The 27054-nt window shown below is 32.4% G+C and overlaps 3 protein-coding genes and 3 non-coding genes across 9 annotated transcripts in view; 2 read left to right on the forward strand and 4 right to left on the reverse strand.

Annotated features, from left to right (window-relative positions):
- The window catches only part of LOC111614090 (src kinase-associated phosphoprotein 2-B-like), a 43649-nt gene extending 26086 nt beyond the window's left edge, over nt 1-17563 (reverse strand). The window contains exons 1-5 of one of the 3 annotated variants that reach the window (XM_023355472.1): nt 17547-17563; nt 11675-11716; nt 3283-3531; nt 602-715; nt 455-532 (exon numbers count right to left, since the gene is read on the reverse strand). In XM_023355472.1, the coding sequence (XP_023211240.1) occupies nt 455-532; nt 602-715; nt 3283-3514 (424 nt within the window). In that variant the 5' untranslated portion in view covers nt 3515-3531; nt 11675-11716; nt 17547-17563. Of the gene's footprint in view, nt 1-454; nt 533-601; nt 716-3282; nt 3532-8866; nt 9023-11391; nt 11483-11674; nt 11717-17546 lie in introns of those variants that run through there. The other 2 variants (XM_023355470.1, XM_023355471.1) reach the window with 2 other exon arrangements.
- Nucleotides 9200-15917, forward strand: LOC111614089 (5' exonuclease Apollo-like). Of its 2 annotated transcripts, XM_023355469.1 has the most exons (4): nt 9200-9333; nt 11324-11524; nt 14719-15454; nt 15548-15917. In XM_023355469.1, exons 2-4 carry the CDS (start codon nt 11330-11332, stop codon nt 15811-15813), a joined length of 1197 nt encoding a protein of 398 aa, XP_023211237.1. In that variant the 5' UTR covers nt 9200-9333; nt 11324-11329; the 3' UTR covers nt 15814-15917. The 2 variants fall into 2 exon arrangements, with proteins under 2 accessions (XP_023211237.1, XP_023211236.1); XM_023355468.1 differs by having other exon boundaries at nt 14719-15917.
- On the forward strand, nt 17478-20048 carry LOC111614091. Its single transcript, XM_023355473.1, has 2 exons — nt 17478-17696; nt 19608-20048. The coding sequence occupies exons 1-2, from the start codon at nt 17575-17577 to the stop codon at nt 19879-19881; spliced, it is 396 nt and encodes a 131-aa protein (XP_023211241.1). The 5' UTR covers nt 17478-17574; the 3' UTR covers nt 19882-20048.
- A 2100-nt stretch (nt 20049-22148) lies between these two features.
- On the reverse strand, nt 22149-22222 carry Trnat-agu. The gene has a single exon. It is a non-coding gene; the product is annotated as a tRNA-Thr (tRNA).
- A 347-nt stretch (nt 22223-22569) lies between these two features.
- On the reverse strand, nt 22570-22643 carry Trnat-agu. The gene has a single exon. It is a non-coding gene; the product is annotated as a tRNA-Thr (tRNA).
- A 4340-nt stretch (nt 22644-26983) lies between these two features.
- Nucleotides 26984-27054, reverse strand: Trnat-agu. The gene has a single exon. It is a non-coding gene; the product is annotated as a tRNA-Thr (tRNA).

Raw genomic sequence — 27054 nt, forward strand, 5'->3', positions numbered from 1 at the left:
CTAACAAAAATTTTTTAAAATAATAATCGTCGCTATTGTATCGTTAAAAATTAGAAAATTAAGCCTCGTTTAAATACTGGCTCCCTTTCATGGTCGAATGAGTGTTGCCAGCTAAAACACGTAAAAATAATATTAAAGTAGCCGAGACATAGCCAAATATTGTAGCGCCACATCACTAGTGGACATTTGAAATTTGCCGACTAGGACGGTCGGTTAATCGGGGGTCGGATAATCGAGGCTCTACTGTAATATAAGATTAGTTTATGTTGTTTTCATTTGAGATACATCTGACATGTAATGATTTCTAAAAGTATTTAATCACTTTATTTTATATTTATGAAATATCTTTGCTAATATTAATGATATATTTCCAGACACTCTTATTAATAAAACTTTAATTTTTAAATGCAGTTGAATCGTTATTTTTTATTTAATTAACAACTTAGTCACTTACCTTTTCCTTTCTTCTCAAGATATCCACATTTTTCAGATTTAACTAAATCCGATGCCACAACAGCTGGTGTTTCTTTTTCTACAAAATATTTATCAATCAACGATTAGATATTTACAAAATATACTTTTTAATCCATAGATGACATACCTTCTTCCATAGAAACTTCTTCAGTATCATTCATAGATTTACTTTCTGGTAGATTTTCTTTAGGTATGTAATTTTTGTCATTATTACATACTTCGTAATCTTCATCAACAGGCTCTGGAAATTTAATTTTATCATTTTCATTAAATAAACATATAAAGAATTACTAAAGAAATATAAAAATCATCATTTGTAGCTTTAAAAAATAAAAATGCTAAGTTAATCTTTTGCGTATCATAGATCTAAATAAAAATTTACCGTTGAAATGAAAACAACAAATAATCATTCTTACACATAAAGAGAAGTCTAAAGTGAAGTTTTTTGTTTTGTTTTTAATAATGCTTGGAGTTATAATTACAAGAGTGATTAATTTACTGTTGGAATATGCTGATACGCCAGATTACAATTTGCTATATCTGGCTAGCTTCTCTGAACCTTTCACAGCACTTTTTTTGAAATAGCATGTTAACACCTTTGGCATTTTTATTTTAAATGATTCATTCATATAAACTAACACATATTTTAAAATTTAATGTTAAATTAGTATAAAAATTATCATTACTATGCAATTATTTATATTCTGAACAATGTTATATAGTTTGAAATTATCCATTAAAAATTTTATTTACTACTAAGTGAGAAGTAGGAAATATTTTCAATCTATAACAGAGTAAATTATAACGTACTTGCTAATTTAAGTAATTCTTCTCTAAAAAGAATAAAAAATTAATAAAATGTGAATATTTTTATTCAATTTATAATAGGAAAATTCTGTTTTAACTTATTATTTAAATTTTGCGTAAAATATAGTCAGGTACTTTAGAATTTATACATACAGTCAAACTCCATTATTATGTTATTGGTTTATGCAAGGTCCACATTAATACAAATTAGATTTGCAGTCCCTTGGACAATAAAGGATAGGGATTTTAATGTTAGTGAATTTGGTTAATATAAAATGCCAATTTTTAAGTCTCTTTTGCTTTGTAGTAATGAGATTTGACCGTATATTAAAATTATATAAAAATTTACTTGATATTATTCAATATGTTGTCTGACTATTTCAGATTTCTATTTACAAAAATATGGCATTCATTCTTGATATTCTTCAAACATATACAAATATAACTCAACATGACTTCAGTTATGAGTGTTTTTCAACCTTTTTCTCATCACATACCGGTAAAATTATGGATAATTTTATGCAAGCCAAGTAATTATATGTAACTATGAGTAATGCTTATTTATTAAGCTTATCTAGAGTTACTGTAGGTAACAAAATATATTCAATAACTCTAGATTTCTGTTTAAATGTCATCCATAATCAACTGCACCAGCTTTAGTACAGTGAAATATTTTTCTGAGGACCGAAGAAATTCTTTCACGGACTGGCACAAATCCAGGACTGGTGATTGAAAAACACTACCATAGAGCTTTCACAGTAGTTGTATTCACAAACAAAAGGTACAAACAGTTGAAATAAAAATCATGTATGCTATTAGCCATATAACTGTACACACAATCTCACTCTCTACGCCCTTCGTAAGGACTAGAAAAAAATAGCATTATTAAATATAATATACAGTAAAACTTCTCTAACTCAAAGAAAACGAACACTCGGTAGGCTCAGCAAAACAGCATAGGGATTTAATGTCTCCGAATTTAATTTTTTAACTTGAATTTTCTCATGGTCCCAGACACTGATTTATGTTACTTTCAACATTCAACTCGAAATTTAATATTGATGCTATCCAAAGTGATACTAATTATCGAATTTCCATGAAATTTTCAGACTGTGGTATCTACTCTCCAACATTCATTTTCAGACAACATTCCAGTCCAAAATGAGAGGTCCACTTGCTTTATCTCAACATGATGTATGTACAGTACTGTACCTGCAAGACTGTTCAATTCAACATCCAAGCTACATTGAATGTTTTGCTGAAAGGCATTACATGGGTTGTTTAGAACAAAAAAAACTATCAAAGATTTTTTTATATAATGTAAGAAAGGTAAAAATACAGATCTATTCAAATTAGGCATTTTTTACTCTATTATTCTCTAATTTGAATCATCTGTAACTCTAAGTTTTTTTTTCTGCCCCTTGGAGCTTCAACTTACAGAAGTTTTACTGTACAGTACATTGTTTTGTAATTATTGTTTATATTCACATTAGAATAAAATTTGGTACGATATTTTTGTTGTAATCACGTGACCTGTTTTACTATCTGGCATTGTGTTTTTGTTTATGTATATTATGTCAGACTTCAACCAGGCTGTTAGAATGCAGGTCTATCATAAGTTGAGGTATATCTGTACACAATAGAGAGGTTGCAGCCGATGTTTTCAATGCAAAAACGTGTACGTCGGACGTTCAGCGCTGCCTTCCTGTAAGCCTAGAAGTTTGACAATGGCGTTTGGAACGTCGAGTATGATTCCACTGACATTCCAAATGACATTGTCAAACTTCTAGGCTCACAGGAAGGCTGCGCTGAATGTCCGACGTACACGTTTTCACAATGAAAATGTCGGCCGCAACCTCTCTAATAACTGACTAAAAATTCTACTAGATATCACCTTATTCCAAATATTTTACATCTTTTGTCTTTCTAAGATAGAATAACAAAGACAAAAGAAAATAAAATCATTATGTTATTGAATAAACATAATTTAATAATTCATACCATTAGTTCCTGTTGTATTTCTGTTTCCTTGCATATCAACATAAGGAGGAGGACTAGATGGAGGATTAGGTGAAGAGAGAATATCTCCATTTGATCCATATCGATTTGATGACAAAGATTTGGATATAATAGTTAACTGTGGGTAATCTTGTTGCAAAACAGTCAATTTTGTGAGGAGACTTTCTTTACGTGACAATGCTTCCATTGACAATATCTCTTTATTGAGAATCATTAGGAAGTTTTGAACATCTATATACATAAAAAAAAAATAATAATACAAATTTTTATAAATGAATATTTATTAATACTTTAAACTTGTAAAATTCTAATTCTNAGAGATAGGTAGTTAAAAGAAAGCTAAATACAATTTTTTTCAGTCATTTATATTTTGTAATTCATATTTGTTTTAAATGAATATTTATTAATAGTATTTGAGTAGAGATAGGTAGTTAAAAGAAAGCTAAATACAATTTTTTTCAGTCATTTATATTTTGTAATTCATATTTGTTATAAATGAATATTTATTAATACTTTAAACTTGTAAAATTCTAATTCTTGAAAAATTTATATGGATTAGACATTAGATAGTTTGCGGCCGACGTTTTCAATGCGAAAACATGTACGTCGGACGTTCAGCGCCGCCTTCCCGTGAGTCTAGAAGTTTCACAATGGTGTTTGGAACGTCAGTGGAATCATGCTTGATGTTCCAAATGCCATTGTCAAACTTCTAGACTCACAGGAAGGCGGCGCTGAACGTCCGACGTACATGTTTTTGCATTAAAAACTTCGGCCGCAACCTCTCTATTATTTACAACAAACAAGTATATGAAGTTTTAAACAATCAAGCATTTACATTAATCAATAATACAGATTATAATATTGATTACAAAATGCAGAAGATAATAGAAAAATTATATTTTGAAATATAAAGATAAAATTTTTAAAATTGTGAAAGCAAATTTGATATAAAACACAACACAAAAAATAAATGACTATAAACATAGCCAAAATTGCATATGTATAAAAATCATTGAACTTTTTTGTATTTTTAGCACCTTTATTAATTACGTATTTTAATTTTCGTAAAAGATCAAAGATTCTAGACGCGTACACAAAGATCAAAGAGAACAATGTTGAACTGTGAATAAGCAAGAATCGCTGATTTATGAAGTGAAAAAGAATTGCAAAATTTATTTTAAAATATTAGATTACAAACACACATTTAAGAAGCTGATAGTAGTAGTAATGTAATGTCAAAACGAATTGAGAATTTATGCTTACAAAAATCATATCCTTCAATAAGAACGGAAGTAGCCATTCTCTTAATAAGAAAATTATTAAGAGGCTCTTCTTAATAATCTCTCTCTTATAAGAAATTTTATTGAATTTATCTTGTTAATAAGAAATAATATACATGTAAACTGGATGAGGAAACAATGTTTCTGACATCTATTAAACCTAATTACTAAGAGAATAAATGCAACATCGATCAGAAATATATTCAACTAGTTGCAAAACCCCCGCAACTTTGCCTGTGGGGGTTTTGTAAGCAAACTCCATTTATATTCAGTATTTCAACAACCATAGTAATTGTTATATAACACCTACCGCTGAGAATCAAACGAAGTATTTTCAATTTGATCAATTTTCTGGAATGTTTACAATCATTCTATGATCGAACCAATATGCAATAACAGATTTGAATTTAAAACGGTTCGAACATTTAGTTAAAAAATCAAAATATATAAAAATATTTATGACAATGTCTGAAATGTTATCAATTTAATGCATCTAAGTACTCAATAAAGACTAAACGCAGATAAAAACAAAAAATTGCATCTAAAATAGTACAGTAGAAGCCGTTCTTTCGGTTAAGCCTTAATGCTCTCCCTCTCCCCCGCGGAGGAATTTCGAAAAATCCCTTCTTAGCGTGTGTTTTCATGACATACCTTAACTGTATACCAAATTTTGTCTCTTTAGGTTCAGCAGTTTGCTCTGGGAGACGATGAATCAGTGGCTCAGTCATTCAGTCAGTCAGGACAATTAATTTTATATACGAGGGCTATTTTTTAAATAAGGCCCATTTTTTGACAAGAAGAAAAATACTGTAAATATCATTAAAATATATTTTTCCCATATTCTACATACTTTTATCTACTTTTCTACATAATTTCCATTTTTGTTCAAACATTTGTCATATGCTCAAAAATTTTTTAAATTCTGACTTCAAGGAAATCTGCCGCCTTCCACTGGAAGACATTAGACCACGCCGCTTGTCTCGTATGGCATGGCAGAGTTTTCTCAAGCTCACAATAAGCATCAGAATTGATTGTTGTGCCTCTTGGCATAAAATCCACTAACAAAGTCCCTTTCCTGTCCCAAAAGACAGTTATCACAATCTTTCGTGCTAAAATCGAACAACGGATCGTATCTTACAGTCGGCGGGCGACTCAATTTTCTTAAACATTATAAACTTCCACAGTTCAGCACACAGGTTGCAAATGGCATCTAAACACGATACGAGACGATAGAGAGACGATACGGTTGCAAATGGCATCTAAACACGAGCAAAGCATGCTGAAAGCAGACGCTCGTGCACACTGCTGCAATCGCACGTCATTCTCACTCTCATTCACAAATGGACTTTATTTAATAAATAGTCCTTGTATTATCATAAATTAGATCTATTTCTAAAGATAGATACCATTATATGGATTAGAGTGGATATATTTCTAACTAGTACTAAACAGTAGAGTAAATATTTCTGATTGATGTTGAATGAAGTAGTGGTTTGCATATTTGTAATGCTTTAATAAGATAAACTCTGCTCACAAAATCTTCTTCAACACACTAAAAATAAATGCTTAGAAAGTCAAATTTATACAAAATTTTTCAATAATCATTTCATAAATTAAAAGTCAACCATTTTTTGTTATCATACTTTTAATATAACCGAATTTTACTTTTAAAAAAAATCGTAAATTCTTCAAACATCTATCGCATTATAAAATTTTTTTGAATTATCATTTTTGAGGTATTCAATAGAAATCTATTTTAATTTCTTTACTTTTAAAAGCTTAACAACAAAGATTAAATTCTTGATAAATTTAAAATTAATATTCTCAGGATTCGATTCTTATCAATAGACTTGATCTTCCCAGTCATAGGAAATAAATATAAAAAAAAATGTTATAATTATGAGATTTTACAGCATATAACATTATATATATTAAATAATAAATCTTTTATCACGATATCTAAAATTCAAACAACATTATTTAAATTTTAGATATAAATACTAAATATTTTTATGATCTTAAATTGTATGTATCAGGGGAAAAAATAATACAAACGCAACTAATAATCACTCTCCAGTTTAACTTTTTCCCATTTAAATAATAAAAGATCTACGACATACTGATTATGGAAGTTATTGCATTTCCTTGATGTATGATTGCCAGACATCCTTTATTTTAATTAAACTGTTCTTATCCATTATTGAAACGAGAAAAAATATAATTTGTCCTTTATTTTCATTTCTTAATGTCTGTGTTTTATAACGACAGTAATGAATTTTTGCCTATCCTTTTATATAAGCCAATAATCTTCTCCGTAGAAAGCTATGTTTTTACCATTAAATATTTTAAACTCTAAATTAAACTAAAAAAAAAAAAAAAAAATAAACAGAATGTTTACTTATTAACTAAAAATTTATCCAATATTACTTTCTTGTAGCAAATGGATTAGAGTGAAAATTGGAGAATGAATCCAGCCATAGAAACCTACCAACATGTCTTGACCTGTCGCATTTCTTATACTAAACTTTTGTTAAAATTCTACACCCAGTAAGCTAGAACTTCTATACATAAGCTTCAAAACACCTCTCTCTCTCTCTTTTTTCTAGCAAATTCTTTAATTAAATCAACTGAATTAATGTTTTTGGTTATCTTAAATGGACTGATTAACCTAAAAAAGGCCATTTAAGATAACTGAACTAAAGTTTTCAGCTGATTTAATTAAAGAATTTGCTAGAAAAAAAAAGAGAAAGGTGTTTTGAAACTTTATCAAAATTACGCCATAAAATTTGTTTTACCAGGCGACTACAGAAACTTAGACGCAAAAAGATTATAATTTATTCGTCCAAACTTCGAAAGGTTTTTAAAAACATTTACGACAGCGAATACGATGTATCAAATCCATTCACAATACGATCATCTCGTGCGCATTAATATAAGAGTGGGTTGATAAATAAACAACCATGCCATTATTTTAGCAAAGAACATTAAAATATTGGATTAGGCTCCATCACTCTCCTTATCAACTCTATGTGCTGTTTTTTTTTTCCACCTGTTGTAATTATCGCAAAATAATCTCTTGTATATGTTATATGTCTAAGTTTACATCTGTATGTATTTCTCTGTATATTAATCCACAATTATGTAATCACAATACTTTTTTTGGTGTATTCTATTACCTGCCGCATATCTTATGTTTAACACCAGTTATTAATATGTATCTTGTATTCGGCATTTTATATTTTGTAACCTGTTCTTTTTAATAAATTCCCCATGCGGCGCACAACCTCCCCTTCCCCTTCTCCTTAAGGCTGGTATACATGGTAAGGAAATCCTCAAAGGATGTGCTTAACAGACAAAAAAAACTCGGATATAACTGGCTGGATCGAACATAGTAATTTACAAAACTTATTAAAATATCTCCCAACGTATAAAGAATTATTTTTATTTAAAAATGGATAGATAGAAAAAAAAAATCACGGTTAATCCTCAAAGGATTTCCTTACCGTGTATACCAGCCTTTACTCTTCAACATTTTCACCCTCTTGGCCCCTGCCACAAATCTCTCTCTCATTTTTCCCTTGATATTTTTCTCTCACCCCCTTTTAAAGGCTATACCTACGAGTACGGCCTTCTTCCCTTTCCTTATTGTATTGTATTGCCGTCACTTTCTGCCGATTATTTATCGATCCACCGTTATAAAAAAATACTTGTGATTTTTGAGTCAGACCGTTCGGGTTCTTCCGGATCTGCCGACGAGTGGATGTTACGTTATTACGAGAGATCCGCATGAAAAAAATTGGATATTCACAGTTATTATTACTTTATTTTTTTTTAATGCTGAATCATATTACCTCGACTATTTTTCACATCCAATCTATCTACTCGACTCTATCACATCCTCATTCTGTCATTGAGTAAATTCAGTATAAATATATGGAATATAATGTTATAATGATAATATAATCGAAATTTTACGCATTTTTAATTCAAATAATCGTGAAATATTTCCTATATCCGTACATTAAAAGTTTTATTTTCTTATCTAACTGAATTAATTAACGAGGAAGACAATTTTCCAGAAGGGCGAGTCTTCTACGAATCAATTAATTCGGGAAAAAATCATCTACAGTTCATCAGAACGTAAAATTAAACAATATTTAATAAACATACTGTAGTAGTTTACTTTAGTTAATTTATCCATAGACACACATACGAGCATTTAACTAAAAGTAATGCCTACTAACATATACGTAAGAAATTCAATTAAAATCATTTCCTTGTCTTACCTTCTAACAATTCTCGTACAGATTCGTGAAACTTTGACATATTTACGTATTAAATAACAAAAAACATAAAAATATTCGCTTAAAAAAATGAATTAAACTAAAGCGAAACTCATTGACGAAGACGATTAACTTTCGTCGTTAACTCATATTCCCAACTCCCCCTGGTGAGCGGAATTTAAAAAATAATAATAATAATAAACAAAAGAATAAATTAAACATTATATTTATTTATTCTTAAATTAATTTATATTAATAAATAATAAGTTTGATAAAGATTTATAAATGATTTTCGAAATGATCAGACAATGAACTTATTGTTTATTATAGAACAAATGGGATCGTAGCGTTATCTGTGACGAATTGTCATTCTGTGTGGATTAGGCGATGAAAATCGAAGTTTCATTCGATTTTTAAGAGAAAATTAATTAAATTACCGATCGTTTATAAGGTAAAGGGCTATTTTAAAGGTAAACTGAACATTTTTTTTCTTACGTTTTAACGATTTATTTATTTATTTATTAAATTATTAATCTATTTCGATGCATTAATCAATTACAAACACGAGATATTTGGCGGCAAATCGAATGTAAACAAGGTAAAATTGAAATTGATGCGATGTTAATCGATTCTACAGAAGCTAATAAAATATTAATTAATTGTGCTGTGCGGTGAAGCCCAACTCTGGAAACAAAAAGGCGTTGTGCCATTTTATGTAGTATTTTGTTTTTTTTTTTTTTTAAATATTATTACCAGCCGTAAATGTATTAAAACAATGGTTAAGTTAGCTTAAAACAATACAGATTTTAATAAAATTATATTTATTTATATAATAAATATATTGCATATAGGATAAATAAGATAATCTGTGCAATATGTGTGTAAATTATGCATGAATTACTTACATATAAAAATTCCTTAAAAAAAAAAAAACAAATGCTTATTTTGATTTCATAATAAGAATATTGTAGCATTAAAAGATACTAGATTATGTATTAAAAGCGAATCTATATTTAACTTCTCGATGTCGTATTTGTATCCAGATTTGATTATATACCAGTCGACCCCCCTATAACACTGTTGATTATTCCGTTTTATATGAATTCCATGTTGTACGAGTCACTTAGATTTTACAAATACCTGAACCGTCCACAGCCCGGAACACGTATATGTAAAATCTAAGCGACTCGTACAACATGGAATTCATATAAAACGGAATAATCAATAATGTTATAGGGGGTCAACTGTATTTAATTGCGCGTAACGGCATATACATTAACGAATTAAAATACAGCATTGTTGTATGTAAAACTGGTAGTGATTCTCTTTTACGACTAATTGTAAACATTCGGTTTTAGAAGAAACTAACCGTATTTTATATTTAATCTATATAAAAAAGCACGCGTCATATGGATTATTTTATCATTAAATAACTTTCAAAACTAATTATTAATGTCAAAAAAATGTTTTCCGATATCTTCATAATTTAATTATGAGGGTGTTCTGATATTAAGGATATGGATGTTGATTTTTATATGACTTTTTATATACACGCAGAACTTTGTCATGGGCGTGTATGGTTATATGGTAGAACATAGTAGTAGATGGACAATGCATACTCGTGAACACATTGTCGTCTTCCATTTACTACTCTGCATTTGACGAGCAAATAAAGTGGACAGTGTGATTGAAAATGAGTTCAAGCTCGAAGTGTATACAGTTATCAGTTTTTTTGCAAGAGTAAATCAGAGTGAGAGTCAGTCAATGTAGTAATACATAATGTAGTAAAAAATATAAATTCATAAGGAAAATTATATGTGCATAACACCAGATTATTTAATTTAAAATGAAATTTTCTTTAAATCAAAAATGTATCTATAATTCAAATTATTTTAACTTAGAAATAGCATGACATTGGACGGGTTTCTAAAGACAATTATCATGTCGCTTTTAAATGCAAATTAAGACTTAATAATTTTCGTTTACATAAGAAAAGCGATTAACATTAATTTAAATAACTGTTGTAACCTGCTTATATTTTAAGGAACAACAATACTGACCTATATGAACACACACTGGTGCAAATTATTGAGGGTTTGATAAGATAAAATTAGAGAGTTAAAGTTTGTGAAATTGCTGAAATTATTGGCATTCCAAAGAGAATATTTATGAAATTATCTCATATTTAAGTTTCCATAAAGTGTCTTCTTACTGGATTTTAAAAATACTCATCAAGGAGCGTAATACTCTCCAAAAATATTCAAATACTTAAATGCTAGAGAGTATTCAAGATTTGAAATATCAAATATTATATTTATAAAAAAATAAATATAAATAATATGAATATTTCTATTACTACACCATATGTGTAGTCACGGTAGCAGATCTGGAAAGTACCCAAAGGGAAATTAACTCAAAAATTTTATGTAACAGAAAAATATTTCTTTTTTCTAAATATAGATAAATATGGGAGGAAATGGTCATATTATACCAAATACACCCATTGCCGTCGATTTATGGAGTCCTACCAAACATCCCGAAGCAAAGATTTTCTTTCTCAGTCATTTCCATTCAGATCATATTGTTGGATTGACTTCTTCGTGGAGTTTTCCCATATATACATCAGAAATTACAGCAAAATTACTGGTTGGAAAATTAAAGGTAATAGTCAAAGTACTTTTTATTATTAAAATGAATAGTTTCAATTCTATTTTATTAATAGTAATTACTCTCCACTAAATTCCATGTTTAGTTAGTTTATAACTGAATCTAGATCTAATAATTATATATATATATATACACTACACTTACGACAGAACCTTGATTATCTGGCTTGCGCGTCCTGAGGTGAACCTGTAAGTGAATACACTACATTTTGTATACTGTAATTCATAAAATAAAGTTTAAAATAATAACATATATTACAAAGTGATTTGTTTATGTTATCTTTTATCATATAACTTCAATGTGAGATAAAACATTCATATTAAAATGTAACTACGATAATACACATTTCTGTTCTTAAAACTATTGTATGTACAGTGGAACCCCGGTTAACGAACGTCCTGGTTAACGACCAAATCGGTTAATGAACTTTTATTTTGCAAAAAATTTGTCTCGGATAACGAACAAAATTTGGATAACGAACGTAACGGTATTTTTGTGTCAAATTTTAGTTGGTGTTAGGCATGCGCGAGTTAAGCATTGGTTTTCCAAGTGTTTGTGCTAATGCTTCTTTTTTCAGTTTTGTGATTTATATATTTAATCAATATGGCATCCAAGAAATAAAAAAGTCATAGTGGCAATAGAAAACGACAACGCAATATAAATGACAATGCGCTATCGCATTTGAGAAAAATTTTGATTAAAATAGTAAGACAATCAACTTTAGATCAATTTCTTGTTCCTTACGGAAAGAGTTTGTTAAGTTATGGCAATGCAACACTTGGGCGATCTGCCTAGGGGAATGCGGAAACTGGCCCCTATTTAGGCGTTACAGACGTGGAGAAAACCCGGAAAACTCCACATGGCCAGCCCGTCTGAGCGAGGTGCGAACCCACGAACGAACTCCCAGTGTTTAAGGTACGAAGACCACTTAGCCACTGGTGGGTTTTTTTACCGAAAGAGACTTCGACTCGAAGAATCTTCCAATGAAGTGCTATCCGTTATTTTTTGGAGGGGATTCTAAGCATTAAGGTTCGTATATCTCCACTTTTCTGCCACCACCTACAACAAACGAAAGTATGTACAGTGCTAGTTTATTAAACAAAGTTTACATGTTTGCTGCTGTAATGATACATACTACGTTTTCTTACATTTTCATCAAAGAAAATTACTGTATATTACAAATATGATCACAAAAATTTCGGAGACTAGAACGGATTAATTGCATTTGCATTAATTTCTATGGGAAAAATTGCTTCGGTTAACGAACGGAGTCGCGGAACGGATTAAGTTCGTTAACCGGGGTTCCACTGTATTAGCTGTTTAATAAATGGATATAAGAAATGTTTTTCTTATAAATGATTAAAATCATTAAGTTCTGAAAAGCTTAAAAGTGCTATTATATAAATCTTTTATATTTGTAATAATCGTGGCCGTCTGCTTTTATCCAAGTTTTCAGTTGTCCAAGATAGCATCAGTCCACATTACCTTACATTATTGGGTTCTTCTTGAATAGCCATGTGTTATTATTCGTGATTTAGTAACTTCCAATAAAGAAATAACTCACAAATAATAAGTTGCAGCCATTCCAAACTGTTCTTAAGGTAATCTTAAAAATATATTGATAGCTCAATTAACTGACTTTTTTGGCAACTCTGTTACATTTTTATGAAATTTGATTATTAATGTACTTAATAATATTCAAAATTCTTTTCTTCGAGTAAAAATTTATAGAAAACGATTATTTTGGACTATATTCCTGTCTTTAGGATCAAAAGTCAACAAGAAGATTCACTAAGGTCTGTAAAGTCCAGAATAAATTTCTAATAGTTAAGTTTGTCAGTCATTCTTACTAAATAATAATGTTTTGAAATCATTAAATAAAATAAATATAAGCTAAATAAAAATGTAAATATAGTTTTCTCCTTTCATTCAAATACAACCAGCAACAGACTTAGCATATAATATTATTAACAATTAAACTTAGCAACATGCAAAAGACCAGTGTACATTTTGACAGCAAAAAACAATGTTGTCCTCCTCAGCTGGTTTTTAATTCTAATTCTACAACTCTTTCAACTGACACATAACACCATTAAAAATTTTATTTTTTACAATATTATATAAAAAGCATGATTAAAATAGATTCTTCCATTGCATGTTGCTAAGTTTAATTGTCGAATAAACTTAGGCTAGCACAGTGTAGGGCTGTAGATGCCAGCCAGTAATCCGCAAATTTGCTTAAGCTGCGCAAAAAGCTTGGATCCGAATTTTTTGACACTATGGATGTGGCCTCTCAAACACTTGAGATAGGTATTGACAGCTGTCATTTTGGCATTTTGAATGTCCGTGATTGACGTGCTATGCACTATTGCAGATTAAATATTTAAATGCTGGCTTATAACTTCAAAGAGGTATTTATAGAAGATTAGTCTTTTATTTATCAATAAACAATAAAATAACTTACAATGAAATTCAAATACAGTATTAATTAATCTGTTTTATCCACGCTGAGTGTCAGTGTTATGGAGGCCACCATTATAACTGATTCATACCTTACAATGCTATAAAGTTAATTCGCGGTAAATCTGCGGACAACCTAAGCCGCGGTTAAGCAGTTTGGATCCCAATCACCGCGGCTTAATGGCCCTACACTGTATATAAGTCTGTTGTTGGTAAGTTTTACTGTATTTGTATTATTAATTTAACTGAAAATAATAGTTTTTAAAATTTTCTTTACATTTCTGCATCTGCAGAAATTTTTTACGGACTTATAAACACACCATATCTTAATTATATTTTGGCCCAGTGGATGAAACCACTAAACACTAATGGTTACTCGCAGATTCACACCTGACCAATGGACTGAATGTGTGGAGTTTTTCTAGTTTTCTACACATGTTTAATACCTAAATAGGGGCCAAATTTTCATAGAAAGTCCTTCCACAAGACGTCTTTGGCTGATTGCCCAAGTATAGCATTGCTTTATTCCACCAATCCAATTATAATTTAAACATGATATTGCTAAAGTTTTGTCTGCTATAGTTTTATTATTTTTAATTGAATCTTTATTTAAGCTATTTTAGTAATTCAATCAAAACTAACAAAATTTTAGCCCAAAAGAAAAACTGGTAATTCTTGATTTATGTTAAGAATTATTCTTATAAATAATAAAACGCTTATATTTTCAGATTAATTCAACTCTAATAAGAGAATTGGAATTGAATAAAGACCACTTAATTCCATTAGATGATGAAAAGAAAGAAATGCTGACAGTAAGACTCATCAATGCCAACCATTGTCCAGGATCTGTGATGTTTTTATTTTCAGGATATTTTGGTAATGTCCTTTATACTGGAGATTTTCGTTACTCTTCCAATCTATTGGAGGGAATAACTTTGCCCATTATAGACGTTTTGTATCTAGATAATACATATTGTTCTTCCTCGTGCGAGTTTTATAGTCGAGAATATGCCGTTCAAACTCTTATTCAACGATTACACAACTGTCTGAAGAAAAGTGATCGCATTATGATTGGAATTGATAATTTAGGAAAGGAAGAAGTATTATTAAAAATATACGAGGAAACTGAATGCAAAATATATGTAGATGATAATCTAATGAAGATATTAGAAATCTTGGAAATATCGCACGTAGCCACAACCAATCCTAAAAGTACTAAATTGCATGCAGTGCCTACCGTAAAAATCAACGGAACAAATTTGATGAAGTGGAATAAGTGTGAAGTCACGTGTGCAATTTTACCAACAGCACGCTACACAGGTTTAGGATTCATACCATTCAGTAGTTATTCAAATATTCATATAATACCATATTCCAATCATTCTTCATTTCGAGAACTGAAAGAATTCGTGAAAAAAGTTCACCCATGTCATATCGAGCCTATTATTAAAAAAGATGCACAAGGTATATTAGGTACCGATATTTCATCCAGAGCTAATATGGATGTATTTACAGAATTTATACACGTATTTACACAAAAACCAATAACTATTCCAGAATCAGTTAGGAAGTTTATGAGTAAAGTGATAAGTTCATCAGAGCAAGCGGAGAGAAAATTATCAAGAAAAAGAAGCATAGATAAACAAAGAAAAGGGAGTGAAAGTAATTCAACACAAAAAAGTACAAAAAGAGGACTGAAAAGTCTGCACGTAGAACAGGAGGACGGTTCGTCGGGTAACGTACAAGAAAATTGGGAATTAGTCTGCCTTACTGCAACTGAACCACCAAAAATTATTGTAGTCGATTCACTCGAAACCGAGTGAGTTTTATATAGAAGTACTGTTATAATCAATCAAACTACTTTTTATCCAATTTATAAAATAATTTTCTACAAGATATTTTGAGAAAATATTATTTAAAAATTTATTTATAACAGTTGTTTTCTGGCAAATAATACAAAACACCACTAACTTGATTCTTACAAATTTGAGGATAAGAAAATATTAACAATGTCATTACTAGAGATGGAAAATCCACTTCAGTTTCTGGAACTGGAACTGTTGAAATTAATTCTCATTGGTTTTATATATATAATGCTTATATCTCTCTGTTCTTAGTGTTTTAGTCTATCTGCTCCAAGTTTCTCATGCTTATTCCCTGGGATTCTTAAGGAAAATATAGACTACCATGAAATCTGGACACCCCATCTGTCCTCTGATTTCACCCCCCTTATTAACTCCTAAAATCTGCATCAGATTTTTCATATTAATTCTCTGGGATCCTGAGGAAAATATAGACTTTCACGAAATCTAGAATCCCTATCTTCTGGTTTGATCTTACACTTCGTGATAAACATAACAATGGTAAGCTAAAATAACCAAACTTTTAATATGGTTTTTGTTTTAACGTTTAGTCTTCTTTTTGGCCAGACGTATCTGTTAGATACTAATAAAAGCAAATAATTTCGAACTCCAATAACAATATAAATTTTTTAAACATCTTTATAAATTTAAAATAATCAAAACTAATTTCATTATTCCTAAAAATTCATGGAACATTTTTATTTAGTTCAAGCTCAAATCGAGATCACTTGTTCACTCAAAGAGTTCAGTGTTCCATAAAAATTGGTATTAATAAAAGTACAAAATGAAGAATGTATTAGTAGTTTTGACCAAAAGTGTCTACGCACACGGTATGGTACAGTACTTCCTAGTAATTCCGAGTCCAGAACTACCCACCTCTAGTCATTATTATATTGTTTAGTTTTTACTATTTTTATACTGTTTGACAATCTTTCTCCTTTTAATAGAAGTCACATACTGTCTTGGCAGGAATACAGTGACTGGCTAAAGACTGCCACATCTGTAATATCGTTTTGATCCCTTTCATTATTCAATATTTTTCTCCAATTTACCAGAACAATCCACAGATTCTTAATTGTTCATATTCGAATATTGGTCCATTCGTTGAGCTCAAGTTCAGTGGATATGTTTTTAACCTAAAAACAATACCCTGAATTAAAAATTAGTGTTATCAATTTAAAAATCCAGAATACTTTTCTATTATATGACCTGGAGACCTTAATGTTTAATTTAGAATAACACTCATTTTATTTTACAATGCTAAGCAAAGCAATGCACACAGGGGCTTTTAAGAATTTAATCCTCATATGAGGATTAAAATATTAAATAAAAAACCAATACAAAAAATGCAAATATATTTATTTTGTAGTCATTCAGTCCCTCCCGAGTCTACTGTATTGTGTTACTCTATATAGACTATCTACATTGTAAAAATTAACAATTATATTATGAAAAAAGAATGTGTTTTTTTTTTAAATTCCATTCTTTTAAAAAATCCTGCACATGGACTTAGTTTTATACCAATTTGTCTATATTTATTAATAAATTCTTAGAAGTAAAAAACAATTCTTTGCTCATTACAGTTAAAGTAATTAATGAAGTAGTGAAGGGACTATCGTAAAGTTAAAATATTTGTAACTATTCAGTAACAAAGGATTTTAAGGGAAGAAGAAACACCAACAAACGAATCGTACCTAACTCCATTCTCGAGATTTGGGAAAGATGGACGACAGTGGAGATTTATACTCCGGTGGAATCTTAGCCTTGAGCAACCTACTACGTGCCATTTCTAGTAGAGACCTGTCCCATTCGGATTTCCATTTTGTTGTGGTGAGTACGGAGAAGTAAGTTGATGAACAATCCCATTCTTGCTCAAAAATTTTTTAAATTCAATATTAATGTATACTCACCGCCCTTATCAGTCTTAAAGTTTTTAATTTGTTAGCTTGCTTGCTTTCTTACCAATGTTTTGTAGTTCATAAAACAGTTAAGCGCTTCACTTTTTGATTTTAGAAGATATTCATGTGTCCACCCCGAACAGTCGTCAATAAAAGTCAACAGATACTTCGCACCTCCTTGATCACCCCTATGGGACCACAACACTATGAACTAACTCCCTCCTTCGTTTGATTTGTTCTTTGGTGGAACGGCTGACGTTGACTTTTACCTTGAGTAAATACACCACATATATAACTTGGCACTGATCTACCAGTGTTTAATCCATTCATCCGCCCGCTCACTTGTTAGATTTAAGAAAGTACCATACATAAATGAAAACACCTTCCGGTAGGTGTTTTTAAAGGTAATTGGCCCCTATTCAAGCGTTACAGACGTGGAGAAAACACGGAAAACTCCACGTGGCCAGCCCGTCCGGGCGAGATGGAAATTTTCAAGACGGCTTACAATGGGGCTAAGTGTGGTCGCTCCTTACCACTTATCCGTTCTGTTGTAAACGAATGGTGAAAATATCAGGTCAGTCTGTAAGTTTGTGCGTATTTTTATCTACAAAAAAAGCAACAAAAAATTTTAATTAAATCTTATTAATACCTTTGAGCTGTAATTGTTTGATTAGGTTCTAACAGCTCAAAATGAATTACACTTGACATATCCCACCAAACAGACAAAAGAATTTTTTTTGGATGCAACCCACTTTTTGCAGCCAGTTTTGGCTGCTTGTCGCGATCTGTCCATTGTCTTTTTCTCGTCACATTATTATAGAGGACCCATTTTTTGTCTCCAGTAACCAGCAAATCAAGAAAAGGTTCCAAAGTAATGCGGGATAAAAGAGACGTGCAAATGTTTACACGTTGTTGTCGGTTAGCTATTGACAGTTCATGTGGTATCCATTTTCCTAGCTTTGAAGCTTTGTCTATGAACAGTTCCATGGGATGAATTTAAACGTTCCACAATTTCATCAACCGTTTTAAAGATGGTTCTGCTTCAACTAGTGCAGAGAGATCATCATCATCAAAGTCAATGGATCTTCCAGTACGAGCCTTATCCTCCACACTAAAATCATTATTTCTAAATCTTTCAAACCACTTCTGCGCAGTCCTTACACTAATTACAGTTTGATTATGAACAGTATTTAATTTTTTGGCTGCATTTGTAGCATTCTCATCACTTAAAAATAAAAAGTATAAAACATGTCTCCTATATTCGTCTGTTACTTCCATTTTAACGAAAATAAACAACTGAAATATTCCCAATTCTGAGCAGTATTACAGTCGACCCCCCTATAACACTGTTGATTATTCCGTTTTATATGAATTCCATGTTGTACGAGTCACTTAGATTTTACAAATACATGTGCCGGGCTGTGAACGGCTCATGTATTTGCAAAATCTAAGTGACTCGTACAACATGGAATTCATATAAAACGGAATAATCAAGTGTTATAGGGGGGTCGACTGTATATGAATGCGATGCAATTTAACACTTCAGTGTAAAAAGTATCACATTAGACTGGCATTTTTAACTGCAAAACAAGATTTTTCTCAAGGTCATAAAATACGCACGAACTTATGGACTGACCTGATACATCTTCATTCCACAGTTAAAATTACATTAAATTACAGCCGTTATCTGATTTAATTGCATTGTTAACAGAATCAACAATCAAACTCATAATTGAATTGTTCTCTTGTTATAAAATATCGGTGAAGAGTAAGAAAAAACAAAGTATACTATTTTAATTACTTCTTATTTTAATGTTTTAAATTGCTAATTCATCGTAACTCTTGTAAGTTTTATAGGATATCATCTGCAAATCAAACAGAACAGAATGAAGGCACCAAAGACGATCCTATAAGCGACACTGAGATGATGATCCAAAATGAAGTTGTGGAACCTGAAGAAATCCTCCCAGAACAATCACAAAGAGTGGTAACAGATAACACAGATAAGATGTTTACTGATAGTGAATTTCCCGATGATTCGGGCGATTATTCGACAATCGAAAATGATCATCCCACTGACGTAAACATGGAAAGTTCTTCCACCGAAATAACAATGAAAATTCGCATATAAGAGAGGGAATCACAGATTGGTTCTTTCGCTTCTTTAATTAATTTTCCATCCCTCGAATGGTTACATCACTGATCAGAAAAAGAAAACGTGATTTTGATGAAGAAGAAAATGAAAATCCTCTTACATTTGAAAATGAAAATCCTCTTACAATGAAAAAACATTTTTACAATTATCAAAATGGTAAATTAATGTAATAAAATCTCATTTTATAATTGATTTTTGTGTTATTAAATTACGCTATTGAAATCAGACTGGGTGCCACAAGGACTGATTTAGTCCCTGGCCTCAATTACGAGGAAGCAAAAAAATGCTACAAATTATTTCACTTCACTTTAACACACATAATATTTCTTTATAACGGTTTTATGTTTTAATATACAGCCAACCCCCTTTAAACTACCACCATTGGAAAGGCGAGGGTGGAAGTTTATCGAAAACGGCACGCAACTAGGAATGTCAGGATAATAAGAATAACTATCACTTCTTTCATTTATATTTATTGTTTTTCGCTTATTAAAAACCTATATAAATGTATCCAACGAGTCCACATGCATCAGATAATGTTTTATTGTCTTGGACGTCATTTCATGCCACGATTTTCTAATTAGTCACAGTCAGAGCCGGCCCTACCATAGGGCGAAAGGAGCAGCCGCTCCAGGCGCTAAGTCCTAGAGAGCGCCTCAGTGGTAAAGAAAATTAAAGGGTATAAATTTGGGGCAACCAAGGGCAGTGGCGTAGCGAGGGGGTGCAAGGGGGTGTATCAAGCACCGGGCGCCACTCGCAGAGGGGCGCCCAAATGGTCTCCAAGACAAACTATATGTGTTTCTGGAGGAGGCGCCAATAAAGTGTCGTGCCCCGAGCGCCAGTTATGTTCGCTACGCTACTGACCAAGGGGGCGCCATAATAGGATCTCGCTCCATCCTAAAACTTGCCTCGCGCCGGCACTGGTCACAGTGCAAATTTCAGAGACCTTTCAATAGGTTTTGTTTGTTTGCAGGCAACGCAACGCAATCTGTCTTCTGGTATGTCTTTTTAAGGGTAACCAGCCCCTATTCAGGCGTATAGACGTGGAGAAAACACAGAAAATTCCGTGGCCAGCCCGTCCTAGGCAAGGCGCTAAATGCAATGATACTAACAGAATATTAAAAATTTTAGTGTGGCACCATGAATTACGGAACGTTATTAAAAATAACTTTTATATTATTAATCTATTTTAAGAAAAAAGCGAAATAAGCTGTAAGATTTCTGGACTTAAATCCCATAAAATGTGTTGAATACTGAGAGAAGAAAATTTGCATACAGTAAATTTAAATATAATACACTAGAATTTTTTTACAGATCATAAAAATTGAATTTGCACGAATAAATTATTGTATAGAAAATTTTACATCACGCAACAAACGTCTCTTAATTAAAGTCTGTTTACAGCATTATAGAATTAATGAGATAAGGCAACGTAACACATGGATCTACCAAGAGAAATCTATGGGAGGAAAATCCGGAAAACTCCATGCTACCAGTTGAATGAAGTTACATTTCATCTTTGTATGTATGGAAACTTTTGGGACACCCTGTATTTTCGCGGTTAAATAATCGATTTAATCGTCCATAGGTTGCTCAGCACACATAATCCACAATGCAGTTCAAACTGCGGCAGATTTGCTTCCTTTAGACATTGAATAATTGGCAAAATTTATAGTCATTTTTTACATTTACACGGTTCGAGTATAAAATCTGAAGCAATTTTGTATTGTGACACAGTGGTAGAATACAAGAGATTATTAGGGATATCGAAAACAAGATGGCTACCTCTACTACCCGCAGTTGGAAGAGTGTTGAAATTGTTTAATTCTGTAAAGTTAGTTTGCATTTAACTACGAAAACTTTTAAAAGTGTATTAATGAAAGCTAGAATATGGTCCTTCGCGGTTCCTTACAACCTCAACGGGGTAAAATTGGTTCTCTGTACGTAGATACTAATGAAAGTCGAAGAGAGAACGCTTTCTAGATCGATACGCAAAACGATCGCGCTGTGGTAATGATCGATTACAATTGTACGATTTTAACCAAATGCAATATAAAATGAATTATACTCTCTTCCTTAAAATCAAATCGATTTTGTTGCATATCGGAATTGCAATAATACCAAGAGGAATCGAAAAATCATACAAGCAACGAAAAACCAACAAAGCTGTGCGCAGTGGTTATAAAAGTAAGGAAATTAACTCAATTTTAGGATGAATTCGATAAAAAACAATATGCAAACTTAGGCACCGACGAGATTCGAACTCGCGATCTCCTGTTTACTAGACAGGCGCTTTAACCAACTAAGCCACGGCACCTGCTTATTCGCAACTGATTTGCTGGCTTGTATTAAATTAATAAATAATGTTGTGTTTCCACATATTTTTCATAGATTTTCTAGCTATTGCTTACGACAACATAGCCGAAGAACAACAGATAACAAGTTTTGGGAGATGGTTTTAATACAGATACTGGATCCAAAGTTAAATTCGATGTCGAAACAGAAGAGGTCGCAATATGCCAGATAGCTTTCATCAACAGCCAAGAATCTCACTACTGAGAATAACCAGAAAATTCGATAAAATGTAACGTGAAGAGCATTCCAGTTACAGTGAAGTTGTTCGAAACGAAAAAGAAATGAAATAGCAAATAGAAACAACAAAAGAGGCACCGACGAGATTCGAACTCGCGATCTCCTGTTTACTAGACAGGCGCTTTAACCAACTAAGCCACGGCGCCTATATATACCACCATCGTTTGCCTCTTCTTATTGATAACTGATGTGTTTTTAAGATCGACCTAACGTTAGAAAACAGTCACGTCACCCCTACGATCGACCGCTGTTATACCACCGACATAGATTCTGCCAGTAACCATAGGTATATCTTAACCCAACTGAACACTACTAGTAATACTAATAATTATAGTTTTCACTATATTCACTATACAAAAAGGTTCCTTGGTGGACCACTGAGCTAGAAAACAAGAAAAAAGTAATTAGGAGATAATTTAGGAATGAACAGGACCGGGACTTAGAGACCAGTACGAACGAACACAACGCTTACAAAACTCTTATAAATAAAACAAGGACACACTTGGAAGGATTTCTGTACCAACACTTGCGGTCGCGATCCCTCGTCAGAACCGTACTACTTAGCTTGTAAGGATAAACGCCTTACAAGCTTAAACCCGCTACTATCCAGCTCTCTGATGGTCGCTACACTAACAACACGGAAGATACTATCACGCACATTCTCACTAACCTTTACGCTTCGAATGACCCACAGCAGGATGTCAGTACACCAGGGGCGTGCCGTGACATTTGATGATAGTGAAGCTGTGTTTCTGTAAGAAGCCGACATCTAGGGGCAATCAGTCAATTGCGCGTCAGTGATGGTCTAGGGTCTATTCGTATCGTTTATTCTAACCTAACTTTATCTTAACCTAACTTAAACTAAAAATAAAAAAAGTAGAAGGGGAAATGAGAAGAATTAAAGAACAGAAGGGTACCCAATTTTCCAGTTGGTTCTCCACAGTTCCTCGTCTGTTCTCCTCTTACAAGTTAGAACAACTCGGGTCCGTTTTGGGTTTTTTTTTCTCTATAATCGTCGATCGGATTCTTCTACCGATCCGCTTCTTACGGCCTCCTTCTGCAGCGCTCCTCGACTTTCAGTTCGAGAGCCCGCTGCCACTCGTCTGTCTCTCTCCGAGTCCGACCTAAGAATGCTTCTAGAAACTCTTCCTTTTCCCCTCCAGCCTCGTTTTCTCCTCTTGTTCTAACGCTACCCCCTGATGGGTTAGGGGTAAGGCGAGTTCTCGGAAGTCCGAGACAAAGGAACACAGAAATCGGAAAGAAGGAAAATTCTACAATTTAAACTAAAACTATACAGACTAATAATAATAATAATAATAAAAACAGGCATGTAGCCACACTGGTACATACAAAATATTCTTCAATTATATGAATATACTTTTAAAGAAAATTANTACGCAAAACGATCGCGCTGTGGTAATGATCGATTACAATTGTACGATTTTAGTTTTATATGAATTCCATGTTGTACGAGTCACTTAGATTTTACAAATACATGTGCCGGGCTGTGAACGGCTCATGTATTTGCAAAATCTAAGTGACTCGTACAACATGGAATTCATATAAAACGGAATAATCAAGTGTTATAGGGGGGTCGACTGTATATGAATGCGATGCAATTTAACACTTCAGTGTAAAAAGTATCACATTAGACTGGCATTTTTAACTGCAAAACAAGATTTTTCTCAAGGTCATAAAATACGCATGAACTTATGGACTGACCTGATACATCTTCATTCCACAGTTAAAATTACATTAAATTACAGCCGTTATCTGATTTAATTGCATTGTTAACAGAATCAACAATCAAACTCATAATTGAATTGTTCTCTTGTTATAAAATATTATTACCTCGGTGAAGAGTAAGAAAAAACAAAGTATACTATTTTAATTACTTGTTGTTTTAATGTTTTAAATTGCTAATTCATCGTAACTCTTGTAAGTTTTATAGGATATATCTGCAAATCAAACGGAACAGAATGAAGGCACCAAAGACGATCCTATAAGCGACACTGAGATGATGATCCAAAATGAAGTTGTGGAACCTGAAGAAATCCTCCCAGAACAAAAGAGTGGTAACAGATAACACAGATAAGATGTTTACTGATAGTGAATTTCCCGATGATTCGGGCGATTATTCGACAATCGAAAATGATCATCCCACTGACGTAAACATGGAAAGTTCTTCCACCGAAATAACAATGAAAATTCGCATATAAGAGAGGGAATCACAGATTGGTTCTTTCGCTTCTTTAATTAATTTTCCATCCCTCGAATGGTTACATCACTGATCAGAAAAAGAAAACGTGATTTTGATGAAGAAGAAAATGAAAATCCTCTTACATTTGAAAATGAAAATCCTCTTACAATGAAAAAACATTTTTACAATTATCAAAATGGTAAATTAATGTAATAAAATCTCATTTTATAATTGATTTTTGTGTTATTAAATTACGCTATTGAAATCAGACTGGGTGCCACAAGGACTGATTTAGTCCCTGGCCTCAATTACGAGGAAGCAAAAAAATGCTACAAATTATTTCACTTCACTTTAACACACATAATATTTCTTTATAACGGTTTTATGTTTTAATATACAGCCAACCCCCTTTAAACTACCACCATTGGAAAGGCGAGGGTGGAAGTTTATCGAAAACGGCACGCAACTAGGAATGTCAGGATAATAAGAATAACTATCACTTCTTTCATTTATATTTATTGTTTTTCGCTTATTAAAAACCTATATAAATGTATCCAACGAGTCCACATGCATCAGATAATGTTTTATTGTCTTGGACGTCATTTCATGCCACGATTTTCTAATTAGTCACAGTCAGAGCCGGCCCTACCATAGGGCGAAAGGAGCAGCCGCTCCAGGCGCTAAGTCCTAGAGAGCGCCTCAGTGGTAAAGAAAATTAAAGGGTATAAATTTGGGGCAACCAAGGGCAGTGGCGTAGCGAGGGGGTGCAAGGGGGTGTATCAAGCACCGGGCGCCACTCGCAGAGGGGCGCCCAAATGGTCTCCAAGACAAACTATATGTGTTTCTGGAGGAGGCGCCAATAAAGTGTCGTGCCCCGAGCGCCAGTTATGTTCGCTACGCTACTGACCAAGGGGGCGCCATAATAGGATCTCGCTCCATCCTAAAACTTGCCTCGCGCCGGCACTGGTCACAGTGCAAATTTCAGAGACCTTTCAATAGGTTTTGTTTGTTTGCAGGCAACGCAACGCAATCTGTCTTCTGGTATGTCTTTTTAAGGGTAACCAGCCCCTATTCAGGCGTATAGACGTGGAGAAAACACAGAAAATTCCGTGGCCAGCCCGTCCTAGGCAAGGCGCTAAATGCAATGATACTAACAGAATATTAAAAATTTTAGTGTGGCACCATGAATTACGGAACGTTATTAAAAATAACTTTTATATTATTAATCTATTTTAAGAAAAAAGCGAAATAAGCTGTAAGATTTCTGGACTTAAATCCCATAAAATGTGTTGAATACTGAGAGAAGAAAATTTGCATACAGTAAATTTAAATATAATACACTAGAATTTTTTTACAGATCATAAAAATTGAATTTGCACGAATAAATTATTGTATAGAAAATTTTACATCACGCAACAAACGTCTCTTAATTAAAGTCTGTTTACAGCATTATAGAATTAATGAGATAAGGCAACGTAACACATGGATCTACCAAGAGAAATCTATGGGAGGAAAATCCGGAAAACTCCATGCTACCAGTTGAATGAAGTTACATTTCATCTTTGTATGTATGGAAACTTTTGGAACACCATGTATTTTCGCGGTAAAATAATCGATTTAATCGTCCATAGGTTGCTCAGCACACATAATCCACAATGCAGTTCAAACTGCGGCAGATTTGCTTCCTTTAGACATTGAATAATTGGCAAAATTTATAGTCATTTTTTACATTTACACGGTTCGAGTATAAAATCTGAAGCAATTTTGTATTGTGACACAGTGGTAGAATACAAGAGATTATTAGGGATATCGAAAACAAGATGGCTACCTCTACTACCCGCAGTTGGAAGAGTGTTGAAATTGTTTAATTCTGTAAAGTTAGTTTGCATTTAACTACGAAAACTTTTAAAAGTGTATTAATGAAAGCTAGAATATGGTCCTTCGCGGTTCCTTACAACCTCAACGGGGTAAAATTGGTTCTCTGTACGTAGATACTAATGAAAGTCGAAGAGAGAACGCTTTCTAGATCGATACGCAAAACGATCGCGCTGTGGTAATGATCGATTACAACTGTACGATTTTAACCAAATGCAATATAAAATGAATTATACTCTCTTCCTTAAAATCAAATCGATTTTGTTGCATATCGGAATTGCAATAATACCAAGAGGAATCGAAAAATCATACAAGCAACGAAAAACCAACAAAGCTGTGCGCAGTGGTTATAAAAGTAAGGAAATTAACTCAATTTTAGGATGAATTCGATAAAAAACAATATGCAAACTTAGGCACCGACGAGATTCGAACTCGCGATCTCCTGTTTACTAGACAGGCGCTTTAACCAACTAAGCCACGGC

The sequence above is a fragment of the Centruroides sculpturatus genome, unplaced genomic scaffold (genome assembly GCF_000671375.1).
Source record: "Centruroides sculpturatus isolate CEXI.00-Female unplaced genomic scaffold, Cexi_2.0 scaffold1992, whole genome shotgun sequence".
Taxonomy (NCBI): Eukaryota; Metazoa; Arthropoda; class Arachnida; order Scorpiones; family Buthidae; genus Centruroides; species Centruroides sculpturatus.

Bases quoted from the DNA above. Each gene is read 5' to 3' on its own strand.
- LOC111614089 (XM_023355468.1), top strand. From the start codon at position 11,330: ATGGGAGGAAATGGTCATATTATACCAAATACACCCATTGCCGTCGAT. The intron at 11,525-14,718 runs GTAATAGTCAAA...TTATATTTTCAG, and splicing joins TACTGGTTGGAAAATTAAAG to ATTAATTCAACTCTAATAAG.
- LOC111614091 (XM_023355473.1), top strand. From the start codon at position 17,575: ATGGACGACAGTGGAGATTTATACTCCGGTGGAATCTTAGCCTTGAGC. The intron at 17,697-19,607 runs GTAAGTTGATGA...TAAGTTTTATAG, and splicing joins GTTGTGGTGAGTACGGAGAA to GATATCATCTGCAAATCAAA.